Source organism: Limanda limanda, chromosome 1 (genome assembly GCF_963576545.1).
Source record: "Limanda limanda chromosome 1, fLimLim1.1, whole genome shotgun sequence".
Lineage (NCBI taxonomy): Eukaryota > Metazoa > Chordata > Actinopteri > Pleuronectiformes > Pleuronectidae > Limanda > Limanda limanda.
In genome coordinates, this window is record NC_083636.1 from 31,940,719 (window position 1) to 31,962,644 (window position 21,926).

A 21,926-nucleotide genomic window follows, 5' to 3' on the forward strand; every position below is an offset into this window, starting at 1 on the left:
TGGGCGACACAACTGAAAAGTCAGGATTTATCCACAACAGCCAGTATCTGTGGAGCTACTAAAGTCTGGACTAAAGTGTGGGACGGACCAACGCAATGAGAAACAACACTTTTTACCATTAAAAAGAAAATGGTGCAAGACTTAGATTTTTGTATTTTACAGTGATGTTTCGCAAGTCTGAAGCTTTGTAATGTGTTAATAAAACAGAATTCCTGTGGTGGTTTTACATCATTATGACAGAGACAACATAGTAAATATTAATGTGGAGTGACTTATTGGAAAAATAAAATTCTACATGAACATGCAAAATATAAAGAGATGATAGTTGTACTCTAGACACAGATATTTTTTTCACTTTCCTCCTGATACTTTCACTCCCAGTTGCAGTCCTGTGGTTTATATGTCTGATAATGATAGTGATGATGAAGTATTGAGGACCTGTAGTCTCCAGAGTTCTGTGCGTTTCACATCCACTTCCTTCTCTCTCTGATGTGATTGGTCGCTGAGTTAATTGTGGAGGTCGCGGGTGGATGGGGAATTGATCTTCTCCCTCCGAGACCACAAAAACTAGATCACTCAGAAGGAGACGGCATTATTAAAAGTAAGCTATTGCTGTAATAATAAAGACGGATTGTGACCATGTCTTTTTGTAAAACATCATGTAGATATAGATAAGTCAATGGGAGCTTGGTATGTGGAGTAACGAGTCAATAGTTGATCATTTGTTTATGAAACATTTATCCAGCTACTGAAGTAGAGGGATCTCCTTATGATGTATTGGATGTTTGTGTCTTTAACAATCATGTATATAACTTTTATTCAGTGACCAAAGGTGGAAAGGCACACAGCAAACAATGTGTGTGTGTAACATGCAACTCATAAGATAAGGAAACAGTTAAATTCTTGTTTTCTTGGTTGGGAAAACCCCAATAATATCCTCTAAGACCTGGCTTTTGTCTTCTGTGTGAAAAGGTCCGATCGTCTTCCGGTTTCCAGTGACTCAGCAGAGAAGTCACAGGTATTTCTCAGCTCAAGCTCTGATTGGCAGCTATGGAAACATGACTCCCTGGTAAGACAAGGTCATTCTCACCCCCATCTACGACACAAGGCTACAACCGACATCACAAAGGCAGTGAGGGCCTGTCACATCCGTCAGTAACTTCTGCGACACTTTGCCATTGCAGCCACATCTGTGTCCGGTCAAACAGTGCTCAGACATCGTTCAGTAAGTGTTTGAAGAGACTGAAGTATAATATTTATTATTTTGGATGTGATAAATAATAGCCAAGGATGTCTTGACAGTATGTTTCTTTATGGTCCACTTCATGTATAAAATGTATAAATACAATTCAACATTTTAGCGGCCTTTGAAATAAGATAAAGTCCCTTACAAAAATCGGAAGCTAATTTAAATTCATTCCACTTGAACGGATACTTCATCTTTTATTATTGCCTCCCAGTAATTTGATCATACTCAGACTAAGGGTTTAATCCAGGTTTTGCTTGCATATCCACCTCAATAGAGATGCGAGCGAGAGTTCCTCCAGACGCATGAGCATAAAACCTTTCCTGAGGTAGACGAGATTAACGATTGAAAACAAGTGGGTGAAACAGAGAAATAACAACTATAAATACTAATGCTTTACAGAGCTGGGATCAGGCCAGAGCTGTGCACATCAATAAGAGTTGCTTCATTCTCCCCTTTGCCACTCTTTGTCTATGCAGAGAAAAAGGAAAGGGAGCATTTTTGCACTGTTTTAATGTAATTCTAAAGACAGGGGCCTAGGACAGACGTTCCTGGGTCGTCCTCATGTTTGGGTTAACGAGAACTCTCAAACCGTGTCCTTCAATGTCTCACCCAGTTCACCATCACTGACACCAGGTGGTCATCACCTGACAGCTTCCTTCTCTAGTATCCAAGATATATGGCCGCACGTCAAATTATACAGCCGCAGAGTTGATCATTAATCTTGTAATTTGACGTGCTGACCTCTTTTCCTTAATGGACATGTATAGGGAAGCTGTAGATCCATCTAGCACTTCACAACGTTAGTCTGAAGCACCAGATCTTCTTGTTCATAACGTATGATTAGAAAAAAAAAAATAAAAAACACTTGTTAAATACATTTTTCTTTAAGATAGTTTCTGTCATTTAAGTAGTTCTTATCACACTGATGTATATATGAGTATATTTGAGTTTTCATTGACAGCTGAAACTGAAAACAGCGATAGGTCGAGCTCCTGTATCAGTGGTGCTACGCTACCATGGCTCCACCCCCTCCGATTGCTACTGCACAGACTGTCTTCATTTCTGGATAGTGGGAGGAAGTGGAGATGCTCCGTCCATCTTTAAATACAATCTATGTTACAGCTAACTTCTAATTTCTTGTCTTGCAATCAGAAGATCTTGTCTACCAAACCACGAGGCCTCAACTTTAGCATACTACATCTACAGCTTTATCAGCCTGTTGTTACTTCACAACTCAATTCCTCCATAACATCTCAGAGAATCTTAAAAAGCCTTTTGTTCTTAAGACCTTCTCTTCATATGTTTCAGTCTCTCTCTCTTTCACCTGGTGTACAGCTTCTTTTGAGGCCTCACTCATGGCCGGACTTGTGCACATTCCTCACCAGAGGCAGGTTATCCTCAGTGTCAGGGTTATAGCTGGAGCAGTAACAGATGGTTGCTGGAGCAAGTCTGGCTTTTCCCCTTCTCTCTTTCACTTTCTCACTCACTCACTCTCTCTCTCTCTCTCCTCACAATAACCCCACCGCTGTTCTCATGGTAACACTATCTGCCAAGTCTGAAGGATTGGATTTTTACAGGACACATGAGCTCTGCACTGTACCAGCAGTGGAGACTCTCTGCCCTCACAGTGTCTCTCCTTCTCCCCTGCACCTTCATCTTTCTTTCCATCTCTACTGAATGTTTCATTTCTTCCTCCTCGCCGCCCCAGGATCTCTTTGTCTCCTCTATCCGGCTCCTCCTCTCCTCGGCTCATCTGTCATCGCCTCTTGTTGACTCAACAGTTCCTTCTCTTCCTCCTCCTGGTTTTGTTTCATCATCCAGAAATCCCAACCATGACTGGGCTTTATCAGTTAGCACATAGAAATCTCCTAGATCTAATCTCCTGTATCTGCTGTGCTATTGTTTTCCTCTTCTTTGTTTCTCTGTATCTTCAGACTGCTTGCCTCGGCTGTATTATGTTCTCCAAACTGTGCTGATAGTCTTACCACATGACTGATGGTTTCAGCTCTGGGTATTATCTCTCACCTTAAAAGAACGACACCCGTGTTGGTGTAAGGTTCTTGCAGTGAGGCTTGGTTGACTGTTGGTGCTTTCTTATTTTCTCTGGAAGTTAATCAGGGACACGGACCCACACATACACACTTATGAGGGATATTAGATTGAAACAGGCACAGCGTGGGGTCAGAAAGACAGCCAGCTGTTCTTTGGAACAACTTATATTTCTAAAACAGGGGCCATCTGCGGCACGCCGATTGAGGGGGTGACCCGTTGTGAATTCAAAACATCTTCGAATCAAATGCAAGACCACACACGCACACACACACACACACACACGCACACACTGCAGATTTACCCAACCCCTGCTCCATCAAAGCAGAAATTCAAATCACGAGAGTTAAGAAGCTGGCTCTCTGTGTGTCTTGCCACCTTTGCATCCACAAGGTGAGCTCGACGAGCCCGCTCTACCTCCTCCTTCCCTCTTTCTTCCTCTGACGGCATTGTAAATGGAATGAGTCTGGTTGCATTGCTGTATTACTGTGGGATAAAGTATCAGTGCTGGTAATCTTCCGTGGATTAATGGCTTCTTCTTTATCTGCTGCGGCTGCTCCGCTCAGATGTCTGGCCGGGCCAGGAGCCTCCTGCTGGAATACTAATGACGGACAGACAGACAGCTCCAGCTCTCCCCTGTCCCCATCCCATGCCCCAGCCCTGCCCACGGAAGCTGTGTGTGTGACTGAGGTTGTGTGTATGCGAAAGAGAGGGAGCACATTCATGTGAAGTGCATGTGCATGTAGATTGAGAGAGCACGGAGCAGAGGACACAGAGACAGACTGTGTGTGTGTGTGTGTGTTTATGTGTGTGTGTGTTTTGCCCCCAAGACCCTGTCGCCTCCTTTGTGAGGTAGTCGCTGTCCTCCTTGTCCTGGCTGACACCTGCTTTGCATACAGGAGGGGCCAAGCGCAGAGGAGGGGAGGGACGGCGATAGTGAAATGAGGGTCCCCCAGGATGTGAGAGAGAGAGAGTGAGACACAAGAGGGAACAAGGGAAGAAGAGGAGGGGAGAGGAGAGGGAGGAAGAGATACAGCAGATTAGCAGAAGAAAATAAAGCAGGCGGATGGAGTGAAAGAAGCAACCAGAGGAAAATGGAGATAGGAACAATGGGAAATATGAGCAGATCCCAGCAACTGGACCACACAACGTCACCCCCTTTTTCCTACATGAGCAGATCCACTGATAGACACTCATTCTGCAGTAAATAGCCCGCTGTAGGGTGCAGTCTTTGTGGTGCGTCAACTCCAGTTCCATTCCCTCAGCAAGGTCACATTTACCCCATACAGACCCTGGGCTAAGAATATCTAGTAGGGCCTTTATGAAAAGGAAAACGACCAACACTGAACACCATCTGCTTCCTCGATGAAAGAAGAAAAGAAGAGGAGGAGGAAAGGAAGAGGAGGGGGAGAGACAGGAGCACACCATGTACCAACCACTGACCATGCTTCTGTGCACAGAGACACAGGGAACAAAGGACACTGTACACCCTGAGCTTACCTCGTTTGAGAGGTGGAAGAGGAACCTGGCCGAGAAGCATAGAACATCCAACTTGAGTTAAAAATGAAATGCCAACATCAGAGGACTTCAACCTCACATTAAACTGGAAACTACAGAAAACGTCTCCATATTATCTCAACAAAACGCAAAATAAATTGTGAATCAATATGATTTTCTAGGAAGCAGCAAATTCAGGATAAATATTCAAAATAACATTATCACTTTTATGCAATCGATATTACAAACACAACTCTCGTTGAGTCTCACAGTCTCAATGAGACACGGACACTGTGAGCACCAAACATTGATGGTTGCCATAGCGTCTATTCAGAGACCTTGCATTTATTCAAGGTTTTATTATGCACAGGTTCACAAGGTTCACAAGTACAAGGTGTTATTTTCAGTGAAAGAGAATTGCCAGTAGCCATTACCAGTACCATGCGGGTTAGTGCAGTTTAACCTGCAATAATTGATGTTTTTGAGATACTTGGGGGTCAAGGAAACAAGATATGAACATATAGACATATCCTCACGTATGGTCACAAGTAAGAAAAGTACAAGCAGTGAGTTTTCTCCGTTGGGTGGCTAGATAAAGGGAGATGACCTGGGACATTCAGAGGGAACTCAGAGCAGAACCACTGCTCCTTCACATCGAAAGGGGACAATCAAAGTGATTCGATCATCTATTCAGGATGTCTCCTGGGTGCCTTCTGTTGGAGGTTTACTGTGCACGGCCAACTGGTAGGGGACCAAGGGGTAGACCAAGAAGTCACTAGAGAGACAACATATCCCATCTGGGAAAACCTCAGGACCCCCAAGGCAGAGCTGTAAACTGGTGCTGGGGTTAGATGGAAGTCTGGAATACCTTTGACCGGCTACATCTGCAACCTGAGCTCAGATAAGGGGAAGACAAAGGATGGACCTTTTAAGCTGATATAGCTTGTAAGCTTAAATATTGATTAATTTCACACCCAGGACAAAGAATGCAAAATTATGAATGTGAAACATTGCATATACGAGATAAAGATTGTGTCATAGGATTCATTGAGGCATTTTTCATGGGAGTAATTTTTTTTCTTGGTCATTTTCATTTCAAAAGTAGAAAGGCCTAGTCAGAGGTGCAGTTATTTCAGGTGCACAGTCTAATGCAATCCACTGCAACAGCCCTGCGAATAAATCATATCTTTCTTAAGCTTATCATGTTCAGCTTGTGTTGACTGAGTCAGTGCGGTGTTGATTTAACTCAATGGTCATTTCTGAGGCTGTGCTGGATGAATGGGCAAAATGTTGCAAACAGCTTTTCTCTTGTTTTCTTAGTGTTATTTAGTAAAAATTGAAATGAATGGCTGATGCTGTTTTAAAAAGGCACTAGCTACATGACCTCCTCCCCTCAATGTAACTGCATTAAATCCGAGCATTGCTTTGAATTCTGGATCCTCGTAAAAATACAGAGATTCAGCGATAGCAAATCAAACCCAACTATAATGCTGCCAAAGCTAGTTTATGCTTCTTATTGATATATGAAGGAGTAAACAAAAGTTTGAAGAAGAAGAGGATTGTGGGAAAAAGCCAGAGTAACGGGAGAAAACATACACAGACACGGTGGAGAAACAAACTCCACACAGGAAGCCATTGGCCAAGCTGGGATTCAAACCAAGAACCTTATTGGTGTTAGGTGACACTGAGAACGTTTCTGAATAAAAAAAACAACATGAGAAACAAACTTGTGTTGAAGAAATTTTTCACGCTTCACTATTTCTGTTTTTCATCCCCTCTCTCTCTCTCATACACACACACACACACACACACACACACACACACACACACACACACACACACACACACACACACACACACACACACACACACACACACACAGCTCGCTACTAAGACTACTTTAGCTCCATTTTTTTTCTCATTCTCCTCGCAGCTGTTCTTTACAAGTCAGATCTTGAATGGTGGTAGACATCGGCTATTTGGCCTTCAGTGAGGTCTCTCTTAAGGGACTGCTGCACTTGCATGTGTGTGTGGATGTGTGAGTAAGTGTGCGTGAGAGAGGGAAAGAGGGTCTTGTCATGCACACAACACCACAACGTTGTCACGGTGCCCTGATGACTCCTCACTTCGTATTCTCCTCTTATGTTTTTCTCCCTGTCTCCTTCCTTCTCATGACTTCCCTCTTACTGAGTCTTTTTCCTGTGTGGTCCCTAGCAGCTCGCTCTTTACTTTCATCTCACTCCACATCTCACAAGGGATAATGAGTTTGATTGCATCATCCCATGGAGCCGTTTGAAAAAAGTTAGCATTAAAAAACATCCACTTAGATCCTCTCAAAACAATCGCAGTATCATCAGCAATCATTGGTTGAAATATGATGAACATATTTTTGTTTTGAAACACCTAAGAAAACTTTTTATTGGACCAGTGGAGTGACTTGAAAGGAATTAGTATTACATTCTGTCTTTTTAATTATTTTTATTGATAAGGCGATTTCATCCATGGTAGACATTAGCTCAGAGGAGGATTGGTGGTCAATGTCCCACTAGAGATTATGTCAATGTGTGTATGTGTGTGTGTGTGAGAGGCCAAACAACGTCCAGCATGTGACATCACTGCTGCCACAAGCCAGTGGATCTTAGCTTTGGTTCAGACACTGTCCAAGTCGCTTCCTTGGAGCGATGGGAGTTCTGGTTGAGCAACGTGTTAATGACATGACTGAGACTGACTGGAACCAAGCGACAGCAACAACAATAATACCCAAAATACATAATGGTGTAATCAATAAAGTAAGTAATGGTGACCTCAACAAGAGTCATAGAAAAAGCAGAGGCAGATCAGCATGTGCAGACGACGCGTTCCGTCTTTGGAGGTGGATTGGAAGGATTTGGCATTTGTGTGTGTGCGTGTGTCTGTGCGTTTGTGTGTGTGTCTGTGTGTTTGTGTTTGTGTGTGTGTGTGTGTGTGACTGTATTCACATTTTTGCTACATCTTTAGGACCTTTTACAACATTGAGGCCAAACATCAACAGCTCCTTGTTAAGGTTGGTGGTAAAATCTGAATAATGGTGAGGTTAAGGTAGTTATAAGGTTGTGTGTGTGTGTGTGTGTTGCAGCTCTTTGTGCCTTTTTTGATGGACCCCTTTGTTGCCACTCTGTGTCACATGCACATGCACTGACACAGTGTCAGCGCTGACTGACACACAGTCATAGCACATGCTCAAATACACACACACACACACACACAAGTTGGCAGGTCTTGCTCGACTTTATCTAAAATCCCAAACGTAAGTACACAGATCTTGCATTCTTGATATTTTAATATTCTCAGTTGACCTTTACAAAGGGATTTTGAAGTTTCAGGGTTCTCAGGGTGCACATTTTCAGCCAAATAGGCTCTTTTATCCATCCAGAAGGACCCTAACCCTATAATGTCCTAACAAGTGTGGTACACTGGCTCTTGTCAGTCCTCACAAGCACAGCTAAGCCAGCCAAGACACACTCACGCACATGCAGGCAGCGACCATTGGCTCTGCAAAGAGGGTCCCCTCCTGTCCACATCCCTTCTTGCCTGCAGCTGCTGGCCAGCCTGTCAGTTCCCAGGCATCAAGCCATCACAGATGACGCCTCCTAACGCCACCAAGTGGTCATGATGCTACTCTCCAGGCAGCAGTGGAAGTTTAAGATGCTACCAACAGTTTTATAGCTTCACTGATTGAGTTTGAAAATCTGTGTATGTGTGTGTGTGTGTGTGTGGTGAAGGTTAACCCATTTAATGAAACCACATGGTGAAAAAGACAAATAATTTAAGATGAGTCATAAAAACCTGTTTTTATAGCATCGTCTAAATTAATAAATGTGTCTGAGGTTCATCAAATGACCGATTCCAACTGTGAGTTAGTCTGTCGCATAATCCTTTCCAACTTTCTCAGTCCTAAACCGACGGAAACTTTTTGGATGAGGATTTAAATCCACCCAAACAGAAGAAAACGAGGATTGAATTTCTGAATAAATATGTGCATTTGTTAGAATTATTATCAACTGTGAATCGAATAGAAAAAATAACAACAAAACAGGTCACAGACTCAAGCTGTCAGTGTCAGACAGGTGACGGCTTTACGATATTAAGCCAAGCTGCCTTTCCTTTTTTTCTACTTTGTGCTTATGTTTTGTGTGTGTGTGTCTTTGTGTGTGTGTGTGAATGTTTTTCATACCTCTTTTTGACCTTTTCAGCATAGACACTGACCTTGTCAGGACCAGTGGACCTCATGGACCAAAGCCTGGTCCTAATGAGGTCCGACATCATTTCTCAGGTCCTGTGTCTGTGTGTGTGAGTTTGTTTATGGGTGGTACAGCATCATCTTGGTGTGTCCCTGACTTCTCGTCATCCCAGTCGATTCTAAGTCATGTGTATAGGATTTGTACAGTGGTTAAGACCTTTACTTAGAAATCACCGTGGGCTCAAAGTCATGTGTATAGGAACACAAGGCAGTGTAGCATGCATTTTGTGTATAATCTAGGTCCGATGTGTGTGTGTGTGTGTGTATGTAACAAAGTAAGTCTGTGTGCACGTCGATGGATGAAATTTCTGTACCTGACAGCTGGAAAAGAGGCAGAAGTCTTGGAGGATGAAGAGAGGGGCTGAGGAGATGAGCTGTAGGGCAGGTGAAGCGCAGGGGAGTGAGGGGCCGAGGCAAAAGGGAGCCTGGGCTCGACAGTGGGGAGTGGGGGGGGCTGCTCAGCTCACTGAGTAATTGTGGTGGGGGTCATGCAGGTCCGGACCTCATTAAGAGAAGTGTCAGGGAACTTTCAGGCCCCTGAGTTGTCATCATGTCACCTGCCGTCTTGTCATGGGAGGCAGTGGGGGGGAAAACAGCAGCTCGTTAATGCGCCTTTCAGTTTTCCAGGTCACACAGTTCGACGAGTCAGAAACATCAGTGCAGCGCTAACACGATGCCTGACTGTAATTGAAATGCGTGCATCTCAAACATATTGACTTCAGGCGTATTATAACCAGCGCCATCATCTCAACATGTATCACTTTTGAGCATCTTTGAGCATCTTCTCTTTTTTCTCTTCCATCCACTCGTTCTTAATTTGTATTCACAGGGGGGGTTCTGCTCCGTCTGAGGTTCGCATAGACGAGAATTGGGGGGATTTGGCGGATCTCGCTCCAGCAGCTCTTTAAAGAGGGCGAGGTATCAATCAGGTGCTGATGTTACACTGATGCAATCTTTCAGCCTTATAAAGGAGGTTACTTGTGGACGCCGTGCTTTCTATCAGATCAGAAGCAGCTGATATTCAATTATTCTTTGCCACATGATACCGTGGACAAATGTGCTAAAAGAGCAACACAATGTTTGAGTGTGTATTAATAGGCAGCTTTCTTTTTTTTAAATGTGACTAATTATCTTTTATTCCAGACAGAGCTCTGTGTTCACTGAACTGTACAAGTGTGTATAATAATGCTGGAGGCTAATTAACACAAGAAAACTCCATTTACTGCATTTAAACCTGTTTATTGTCATGCTTATAGATGTAATTCAAAGCATTCACCAAAGAAACAATGTTCAATTTCAAACGTCTTCTGCAATTATACTTATTTATTATAAATAGAATAAAATCTCTGAGTTTCATAGAATAAATTCTCTCTTTTAAAAAAGTCTCAGTGTAGGAAATATAGCATTTACATTAAGCAGAATACACACAGACGGATGGGGACATTCCTAGATCAGAAGGCGCGCAGCACTGTTCCCAAATCCCAGAGATAAAATTAGCTTTCATATAAATATATATTAAAAAAATTAAGCTACACATTTGTAGTGCGAGTGTGCAATCAGCCCGAGGACAGTGTGATGCTCACATCCAACAGCAGAAATATCACAGTAATTATAGGGGTGATTATCCCAGAATAAGGTACAGGGTCTGTTGGAGTCAGTTCTTCATCAGTTGGCTTTAAATTAAAAGTAAAAGAAATGAAATTGAAATAATGGATGAAAACTATTTTTTTTTGATAGAAAGAGAAATAGAAGAGAAAGTCCTGAATCAAAAGTGACTCCACCACCCAGCATAGTGGTGAGAAGGTGCTACGAGGCAGAGGCCGACTATTTCGTCTTTTTGCTATTTTTCGTCTCCGCATTCTCTGATTTCTCTTTGGCTTTCAGTGATTCACTTTGTCCATTGATGGCTGGAGCTGGGGTGCGTTTCCCTGCTGCTCGTTTCCCATTGGACTCTTTGGTTTTGGCGGGGGAGGACGACTTCATGTTTGTCACGCCGGTATCGATACTTGCTTTATGCACCTCGCCAGTCAGCGCGGCGTAAGGGGAGGGGCCGGAGAAGAGGGTCTTGTAAACGACTGATTCGATGCCAGCAAATGGCGAAATGTTGGACCCGGTCAGCATCATCCTTGTCTGAAATAGAGGAGGAAATAAAGGTGTGATGAGAGGAACATAAGAAGTGAGGAGGGAGAGAGAAGTCTGTTAAGAAGAGTATAAGAAAAGTATGTGTCTGAGATCATCTGTATTTTTATCTCAACAATAAATCACTTCACCTGAAACCAAAGAGATTTAGTGACTTTAAGTTCACTGTTTGGTTTTTCTGGTTGACTGCTTTACTTCATCCCTCCTTCTAACCAGAGATAAAAACCAAAATTTCTTGATACAAACGCCACCATCTTGCGTATTGTAATTAATTAATGGACAGTGTATATGCAATATAACGATAAAGAGGGCCCTTCTCCTTTTTTCATGTCATCAGATCAATTATGCAATGCTTTGTTTATATACAAGCACTAAGTAAGTGAATAACGTGAGTATTTATTTGTCGTTAGGATCATCAGAAGCGCAAAATAACAAATCACAGGTTGGACACTCCTGAATCTGATGAAACGACCCTGCGTTAATTTGACAGATCAGAGTCAGAGGGAGCGAAACAGAACGAGAGTTGAAAGAAGACACGGTAGATTTATCTGTGTCTCAGTCAAGAGCACAAGTTTCCCAGAGATGAGAAGAGGGGATGATGCAAGCTGATGAAAATGATGCAAAAGCACCAGCCCTACGGGTAATACTGAGCTAATGTGAGTCACCGCAGCTAAAACTTCAAAAAAAATAAATAATAAAGAGCAGAGGGAGAAAGGTCATTTAGAAGACAGACCATCGCAGATGTGGAGCGGCGAGCTATTGCAGGGAAAACATTTCTGATGCCAGAGTTCTGTCCCAGAGATCTCATCAACAAGCGGAGAATGTGTGAGTGGTGTCATGCGTGAGCGACACGGACGCAGCCGACTGACCTTGTTGACGACGGTGAAGACGGTGTAGAGGAGCATCAGGTGGTGCTTCTGCAGAGGCAGGTAGCCGGTCTGCTGCAGAGTGAACAGCACCGCCCCGATCAGGGTGATCTTAGTGGGGCTGCAACATGCAATGAGAAAATATCTGTTTTTATGCCTGTATATGAGGGCAGGCTGCTATAATGTAGTATGGTTTCACAATTACTCATTTTGCACACAGAATTTCCAGAGTTTTGAATGAATAAGTTAAAAACATATTTTATAACCATAATAATAATACCCGTGTTTATATCGCACCTTTCCAAACAGCCGTTACAAAGAGCTTCACAAAATACCCAAGGCAAGAAGCAAATGAGTACATTGTGATTCAAGAGAGCTGATTAAAAAAATACAACATCAATTAAAAGTAATGGCAAAAAAAAACGTATTAATGAAACATAAGTCCTAGCAAAAATCACTCATGTAAAACCCATTCAGTTTTGAGAGATGAGTGAGAAAAGGTAGAGCACAAGGAAACAAGAAGAGGAAATTAAACCTTACGATGTAATGCATCCTGAGTTATATTCATTTATATCATATTGCATTTATTTACTATACATTCTATCAGTATGTATGCATTTGGTCGATTAATTTAATTTAGTTAGTAACTATTTTGTTCCATTTCTGTGAATGCACATGGCAATAATATTTTTTTTTTTACAAATATTTGAAAAATGAGTATTAACCTAACAATATACTGTATCTCTCTTTGTCTTTGGCTCATTAGAAACACTGGTGCTGTCCCTGTTATAAACCTGTTGGTTTGAACAGGCTGTTTGCTTGGCCTGTGGCAGTTTTCGTTCTGAAACTGTCAGATTGACCTGCAGCGATGAGTGAAGACCGACTACTGGACTCTGCAGAACCCTGAAGCTGATCCACCGCCAATTTATTCTAAGTTTATTAATATTGACTGTATCTGACGGATGCTGCACTTCCTTGGGCCTTTGACAAAACACGTGCCAAGTGAGAAGCAGGTAATATGAACGGTTCTCCAGATATACGTTCCACATTCAGACAGAGATTCCTGGAATCACTATATAGATGTTGAGCTGGACTATGTCATGTGATGCCCAGGAGCCGTAACTGCCACCCAACAATGACTGGAAATACATGTCGCCCCCCCCACTGTAAACACTCAAACTAATCATCTAATCTAACATCTTATCTGACTCTGGTCTAGTAAAAGCAAATAAGCGCATTTCCTAAAATACAAAACTATTCCCTTTAATTGTACATCAGACTGGATCCATTACATTGCCCTCACGGTGTAATAAAAATTTAGTTTCATGAGCACGAAGACAACACATGAATGTAATGCACTGATGTAATATGAGCAGAATCCTTTAGAAGACTTACTAAGACATTTTGAGGAGCTCATTAGTCTCTGGTTTCCAAACGCCTCGAACGAGCTGCTCAAAGTTACTGATCAGACCACCTCCAGCGCCTGGCGGGGACAGAAAACACACACACACACACACACACACACAGATTCACATGTAGTTCATTCCATTACGGTAAATACTTCAACGTAAGAAGCAAATCCTTGAGCCTGGCGGATTCACACACTGACCTTTGGCCCAGCCGATGGCAATCATGACGAGAAGGCTGTCCTTGTATTTGCCGTGGGCCTGGGTGACGCCGCCCAGCACCTTCCACGTCCGGGTCACTTCCTTCATCCCCGACAGCACCAGCCTGAGAGGCAGCCGCGCAGTGCAGCTGTACACCAGGTCCATGGGACAGTAAAACACAAGGTACCTGTATACACACACAAACACACACATACACACATTAACATTTCAAATACTGCATATTCTCAGTGAACATTTCTTACAAGTACTATGTGCTGGTCTGTGTCAGCAACCTCACTTCTCCACCTGAGGGCAGTGTGTGTGTATTTTTGTGAAGAGAGTGTAATTATATATGCCAACAGCAGAGGACACTAAAGGCCTCCCATCTAAAGAGGGGACCTCCACAATCACCTCACTGTTTCATTCACTTTCTCCCACATGTCACGCTCCCTCCACACACAATCAAGTCGTTCCACACTTCTTCAAGGACAAAACTTCCTTATTTCGTGTTTTGTTCAAGTGAAGTGCAGAGAAAGAAATGTTTCCGTGTCCCTGTGTTTCTCTCAAAAGCTGCTCAAGGGCCTTTTGCTATTCCTGACCTCGCTTCCAGTCCCGATCTTTTCTCCGTCTACAGACTATCATGTTTTTTGTTTCACTTTTCTGATATTTACCAGATCAGCGAGGCGAGCAGAATGCCCGTGCTGTTGGTGAGCGGCGCTATGGGGGGCTCGGCCAGCATGATCCCAGACAGGACAGCTCCGCCGAAACAGAAGAGCATGGAGCTGAACCAGCAGGCCAGGGGGCTGGATCTGGACACCTCCAGAGCTCCTGCACAAAAAATTGATATAGTTTTTAGCTTGAGTGCCCTTTATGTAGAATAAACACACAACCATACATAAGATAGTAGTAGTGAGATGGTCCTACAAGGTGTAGGAATGTTAGTTTGCAGGATTACCACGATACCTGCTGAAAGGATGTGTTATGGGTCTGGGAAGAATCCATTACATTTTGCTGCAGATCCAAATCACAGGTGGATACAGGATATTTTTCCCTTCCTTTAACATTGCAAGATTTTTAAATTTTCAAAGAAATAATATCTTTAGATTTTGGAGACATATTTAGGGGGTTGATATCTATAAGTGTGTTCAATTTAGTGCAGCTTTATTGGATCTAAGGGGACTGTTGCTCTCTAATGAATGCCATTCTAGTTATAATACAAATCCCTCCACTACACTGAAGACTAAAGAAACTGGTTTTGTGCACATGAGTAACACAAAGTCCAGACTGTAAGTGCAGTGTTGGTGCAGAGTGCAATCAGAACAGCAGGGCAGCAGCAGACAGTGGAGTAGACACAGTGGTTATTGCCCTGTGTGATACTCGCCTCCCCCACAGTCCCTGGCACTGTATAAATATTAACCAGTTCACAGTAAACTGATACAGGAGGAAAAAGGAGAAACAAAGGCTTGTGGAGCGAAGCTGTATTATTTGAGAGTTGGACCACAGTTCAAAGTGCAGAGCAAACGTACAGACTTAGTTAGAACACTGCAGATAATAATCTGCGGCTCAACGCTCCCTCTGTGTTCACACCCTGTTTGAAATGAACACACACTGAACCCATTTACATGTTGACTGAATGATATGAGCCCTCATGAGTTACAGTGCTCTCTGATTTTGTGTGTTGTTTTTTTTTAACATAGCTTTTATTTTGAAATTGTCCAGGGTCATACCACTTCAACATTCAAACTGTACTTTTGCAACAAATTGTAAATAGTTTTAAAATAATAACTGTTAACAGTTTAAAAGTAGTAAAAAGTATGATTCCACATGTGTTCTTTGAGAAAACTATCCAGTCCTCAGGGCGTCGTTAACATAGTATTACATTGGAGTTTTGCATGTGCATGACCACAAACAGATGATTAACTGCTGTAAAACTAAATTATCAGTAATAAGATCTTAACAATGACTCAAAAACCCCGAAGTCTAAACCTTCTCGAGGTCTGTGACAATATAAACCTTTTTCCATTAATATATAATCACACAATGCTGTTATTTTCTTTATTGGGGATAGCAAACAGTTGAAGATATGAGAACCATTTCTGTGATCTGTGTTAAGGGTGAAATGACCATTCAAAGTCAAAAGTCAAACTTCAGTGAGCCCATATCATATTAAAAGTTGGTTTTATGTGTTTCTCGTGTCAATGGTAACATTTTCCTTTTGATCAGAGATGGTTGAGCCCTTACGTATGATGATGTGACACAGAACCACATGTGAACAGGTAGACTTTGCTTCTCGTTCACACAGGTAGAGCTCAGTTTACCACGCGCCACCTGCCCTGAGTCACCGTGGCCGAATACAGGACCACACGGGTAATCTGAGGATTACAGGCAGATTATAGACTCCTGGAGAGAGAGGATTTCTAGCTCTCTCTACCTCCACTGTAGACTCCCCCTGGACTCAGTCTGCAAGGCTCAAGTTTTCTTTCATGTTTTAGAAGAATCTGCAAGTAACAGGGAAGCGAATTCATCTAACCTCCAATCCCTCCATTTAAATACACTGGTCAAAGTAATTAAAAGACATTTATTAACAGCAACGTTTCCTTGAGACTGATTTTTAATATTGATGCAGCATTTTATGGTTGTGCCCAGCCGAGGTGGAGCTCATGATCTACTTTAGATACAGGAACTAATATCTAGTGGTTTACAATTCATGGCTCAGACCCCCTTGAAGGGTCAGCAGATAAATCTGAGGGGTCATGACATGATTAATGAGGCAGGGAAGAGCTCAGTGGCACAAAACTGTGTCCAGTTTGTTGTGCTTTTCTATTATCATGTAGAATACATTATAATAATTTAGAAGATGAGTAAAACTTTAAATTTCCTCTATGAAATGCAGTAAAGTACAAGTATAACGTAATATAAAATGTTCACTTGCCTCTTATATGAGTGTATTCATTTGTTTATACTCATCCATGACATACACAGGCAGTGTTTCCAAACCGGAGTGTAGATAAAGGTGAAACCATTAACACGATTAACTGCTGCTTGCACTAACGGCTGGATAGTGTTTGCGAGTTTGAACAACTCTTCCTGCAGGGACATGTCAAATGCAAGGAAGAGAAGAATGGATGAGATGTGTCAACCCACAAAGACAAAAAGAGAAAGAGACCGTTAATTAAGACTCGAGGGGAAAGAACAACCTTCCCATGTGTTTATATAATATCTCAGGTTGTTACATAAAATACTCAGAGGGAGCTGTTAACACTTCAACACATTACCCTTCATTGGCCTTAATGTCTCCAATCCTTCATTAGTGCGACAATTTCAGATGTTGTCCGCTTAATGGATTACCACGAAACTTGGTGTAGAGATAGGGCACGGGCCAAGAAAGAACCCGTTATAATTTGGTGTGGATCCAGACAAAAGGGGAATCCAGGAATTTTCTTTCTTTATCATTGTAAGATGGGGCGTTATAGGACATTTTCGCCAAATTTCACCAAATCTTGAGTCAAAATATCAGGCATATTTAAAAGGTCACAGTGTGGAATTCAGAGACTTCGTGGTGAAGTGTCATGTTGCAGCCGAACACCCCTAACCTCCCCCTCTCCTTCCAAACATGACAGAGAACATGTGGTACAGCCTTCAGTTGTCACAAAGTCTGGAGAACTGTAAAAAAAGAAAGGGTCGGCCTGCGTAGAGAGGACCCACTCCCAATGAGAAAATAAAGTATTTAAATATAAAAGGCCCATTCTAGGGTAAAGAAAACAAAAATACAACTGGATGATCACACACTAGTGAAAACATATATTCACTTTCTGCCAATAGACACCTTTCACCTGAATCTTTCACACTGGACCTTTAAGGGACTTATATCTCTGAGAGTGTGAAATTTGCTGAATAGTGACAAACCACACAGCGTTTAGGTGAGAGAAAGCAGATCCAGTCAGGGATCAGCAGTTTATACATCTCTTTTGGATTGTTAGGCCTTGGTGGACATATGCATTCTACTGAGTGCCAATCAATTTTCCGCAGCCATTATGAGCACAGTGATGCAAAAGGCTCACAGATCTGAGCAGATTTTTTGTTTTTCATGTTGAAATCTGGTGACACAACCTGGCAGAGTTTCCTCTGTGTGCACATGAAGTCTGATGTAATTACAGTTTGAAGAAATGTTTTACTGTTGAGGTGGAGAATATAAAACTATAATTTTTGAATTTAGGCAGGCAACACATTCTTGAGAATTGGGTTTCTTTTATTTAGTTGTTGAAATATAATCCACTGCTCAGACCTGCTGGGCCACAAACACACACCACAAGTGGATCCTGTGCTGATTTTGCATTTGAAGGAAATAATTTACAATTCAAATCTGAGCAAAACCAGTCAAGTGTATGCGCAGATGTAACTTCTCATATTGTGCTGGTTGTATTTCTAATTCCTTTCTTTCTTTCTCTATCTCGAGGTCATGCCGCAGGAATTAAAACAAACTGATGATTGTTCTCTCCTTGGAAAGCTCTCGTAAAACCGACAACAGCAATTATTGGAATCTGTTTTGGAATCTGTGATGTTAGATTAGTGTGTTTGCTGTATCTGAGTGTATTTGCCGAAGGAGTTATGGAGATAAATCTGAGAAACAGTTCAGTTGTTGAGGCGCAGGAGTTTCGGCACAAATAGTAATTTAAGTCTAAACTAGGACAACATTACACATTACACCTCAGCTATAATTAACAACTACAATTACAATCCTGTAAGTACAGTCTCATAACGTGACCGTGACCTTTAACCTTTCACAACTGAGATCTAGCATCTCTCTGTGTCACTACAGACAGAGATGGATGAGAAATTTAAAAAAAGTCTTATCCCTGGATATTTTTGGCCCCTGGAGCATGGACTGACACATAACATACAACCACTGCTCCTCTTCCTCCTGCTTCCTGTACAATCCACTCACAGAAAGGTTTGGAAAGGAGCTTGAAATAACTCCACTGTAAACTGTAGAGAAGGTTGAGCAGCTCCGGGACTGGACAGCCTGAGTGGTTGTAGCATAAGGAGCAGGAAGGAGAGACTAACACAGGAAAGAGAAATGCAAAGGAGGGTTGGATGGTTTGTGACATTCCATTCCTTCTTGGGGGAAAAGAAGAACTGGAGATGGCTTCATGAGGGAACTTCTTCTACAACGACCTTGAGGTTTAAACTTCTCCTGCAAACTTTTTTTCCAAGTTATAGTCATGTGTCTTAAAACACACCACTCGTTTAAATAAGGAAACACAGTGAGCAGAAACACACAGATACACACGTTGTGCTCTACACAAGATACAGTGCATGTGAATCATTCCCCATATATCTCCGCCGAGTGTGTGCTCTTTGTGTCACTATACACACACTCTCACACAAACATACACAAAAACATGTTGTTGATCTATATATTTACTCTCTACTTCAGCTGCATACAGACAGATGGGGGCAGGGGACAAAGGGTTAAAAGGTCACAGCAGCTCAGATGCTTTCCAAGGCAAGTTCCAAAATAGACTGCAGCTTTACAGCAGTGCAACTACAATAGACTTTGCATGTGATCTTGTATGTGTGTGTGTGTGGGGGGGAGAAGGTCAACCCCCGGCACAGTTAAAGTCCACCTGTCTCTACGACCACCATATCAGTGTCATTACAGACAGTGAGTTGGCTCTGCGCCTGCGCTTGCTCTGGGCTGATACCAAAAGTTGTGAGTGTTGCAGTGCGTGTTGTAGGTTTTCCAGTATTTCCGGACATTGTGTGTGTTTGGTGTTTGAGAGTGGAACAAAGAGAGCAAACATGAGCAACACTTTGGGCAATGACAGAGAGCCTGTAACTGACTTAATAATGAGATCAGATAACGATCGAGATCATTAATGTAGAGGCAGAAACTAAAAGCTTAATGTTATAGGCGCCTGTTGATTTGTGGACTGGATATAAACCTAGAGAAAACAATTCAGATCAGTGCATTTATATTTTAGTAATTTAGATCATGGATTATTAATAACACAAAGGCCTCAGTTTTCACCTCTTCAGAAATGCACATCACACAGTATAGAAATTGGATAAATGTCCGAAGTCAATATCAGAATATTAGCAAGAATGCTTATTCTTTTATCATGGTTCTATAGAAATAACTCAAAGTTTATAAAGCATTCAGAACTAGCTGCAGTTAAACCAACTACACAAACAACAATGTTGGCTGTATTTATGTAATTGTAGTAAAAAATAACAATAAAGTAGATTTTGCTGATACTTTAACATGAGATTTTGAATGCAGCACTTTTTAAACTGCAAATTATCATTATAAAACTACCATTACTTTTATATTTTAATTCTGCCACCGCGGGAAAAAACGTTTTCATGTGAAAAAAAATAAACTTGAGTAATTTAATTTGTTTGTGTTTGCTTCTTTGAATCGGTACAAGTGCCATCAGTTAAATCAGTACAAATACAAAGGTAAACATTGAAGTTCAACACCACAGGTCAAGGTTCACACAGGTTGCTACGGCTACGTCAGCCTGGACTCTATGCCACACAATCCACTGATTAACTGATTTACTTAGGCTAACTATTAGGCCCTTCCATTACGTGCCACTTCCTATTCTTGTATTTCACAAGGTAATCCTATAACTAAATAGAAAGTAGACCAAATAAACTAACAGTTATTGTCATTATTGATTCATTTTGTGGACTGTTTTTCTTTCACTGTTCTTGCATGAAATATAAGAAATAGATGCTGCTGCTACTGCTGCTTATTAGGATTAGGGTTATTATAATTATCAAGATCGATTAATCGAAGGGACAAACCCTTTCTGCTCAGCTTCCAGTCACTACAACACATACTTTGACTGAAAAAAACACCAGGAAATAAACTATGTGAATAATAACAAATACTAAAATGAAGAGAGACCGTTATGTGTGTGGTATAAAAACAAGGAGGTCACTGTTATGGAATAGACGGAAATAGAGCACAGAGGTTTTATTATGATCCAGCAGAGTAGAGTTTGTGTTTCCTGCTTTTCTCTTAACGCAACTTTGTAGCTGTGTTGCGTTCAGGTGCTTGAACTTGAGAACATCTAGGGAATTTAGAAGTTGAATTAATGCAAAACTTCTGCTAAAGTAAAGTTAACAAAATAAAACAAAGTGAAGTAAAGTTATAGATAAAGTGTCCCTGTGTGTGAAGTCGCTGGCCGGGCTCTCACCTGGCTGCTCCCTCAGAGCCATGACGGACACGACGTAGTGCGCCACGTCAAAGTACGGAAACATGGGCAGGTTCTCCAGGGCGTGGGACAGCTCGTCCACCCGCAGCATCCACAGCACATCCATGACGTCAGTGCCGAGGGGTCAGGGCCGAGGGGTCACAGATCCGCTGGGTTCTCACAGGTTAGGGGTACAAGGAGGCGCAGAGTCAGAGCATCAGCACCGGGGCTTCCTCCAGCGGGGGTCGGCTGTCACTGGGCTGGGAGTCCGGGGGATGGCGGCGGGTCTCCGGGCAGCGGGTCTGTGAGGGTCCGGCCTCAGGATCATCACCGGTGTCTCCCAGTCAACGACGCTGTCATACGAGGAATTCCTGCTCCGTGTTCCTCCATACCAGCGAGGGGGCGGGCGCAGCTAGAGCCGGCCCGCGATTGGAGGAGGGAGAGCGAGGCGAGCCAATCAGGTGGCAGAGTGTGGCTCTGGGAGGGGATGCTACGGGACTTGGAAAAGACCAAAATAGTTATTTAAGTTATTTATTATTGAAAAAAAAACTAAAAGGAAACTACTTGTAATATATATAGAATGAACACTACACATACATACACAGATATCGTAAAATGGATGCATATATATATCCACTTTATGCACACTTACTACAAAAGCAAAGAAAGATATGATATATGACATGTTCACAAAGTTAAAATAAGAAGAAGAAATTCAAAAATGAAAGGAGTTAACAGACTATGATTGTTTAACATAGAGCTCTTGGGCACATTTGTATTAAATCATTAATTTAAAGGACTTTAGTTCAAAGGTTCAAACTTGTATTTCATGATAGAAGCATATGAAAATTGGAGTTTCTTCTATATTGAGTTGAGCCTTATGAAGAAAGGATTTAGTCAAAATGAGCAAAACATTGACAACTGGATATAATTTCTTGTCAGCCAATAATGTAATAACTTATATACCTTGTTAAAACAGGGACCGATTTGGTTCTCTATATCACTGAATTGTGTCCAGAACAACTTTGTATTGGA

At 42.0% G+C, this 21,926-nt stretch overlaps 1 protein-coding gene across 1 annotated transcript; it reads right to left on the reverse strand.

Annotated features, from left to right (window-relative positions):
* Window positions 1-10,292: 10,292 nt before the first annotated feature.
* On the reverse strand, window positions 10,293-21,268 carry tmem38b (transmembrane protein 38B). The gene is made up of 6 exons (XM_061071628.1): window positions 20,895-21,268; window positions 14,358-14,514; window positions 13,689-13,873; window positions 13,475-13,562; window positions 12,083-12,200; window positions 10,293-11,204 (listed from the first exon to the last, which is right to left on the reverse strand). The coding sequence occupies exons 1-6, from the start codon at window positions 21,016-21,018 to the stop codon at window positions 10,899-10,901; spliced, it is 978 nt and encodes a 325-aa protein (XP_060927611.1). The 5' UTR covers window positions 21,019-21,268; the 3' UTR covers window positions 10,293-10,898.
* Window positions 21,269-21,926: the final 658 nt, after the last annotated feature.

Bases quoted from the DNA above. Each gene is read 5' to 3' on its own strand.
- tmem38b (XM_061071628.1), bottom strand. From the start codon at position 21,018: ATGGATGTGCTGTGGATGCTGCGGGTGGACGAGCTGTCCCACGCCCTG. The intron at 13,874-14,357 runs GTAAATATCAGA...GTGTGTATACAG, and splicing joins CTGCTCGCCTCGCTGATCTG to GTACCTTGTGTTTTACTGTC. The intron at 13,563-13,688 runs GTCAGTGTGTGA...TGTCCCCGCCAG, and splicing joins TGCCATCGGCTGGGCCAAAG to GCGCTGGAGGTGGTCTGATC.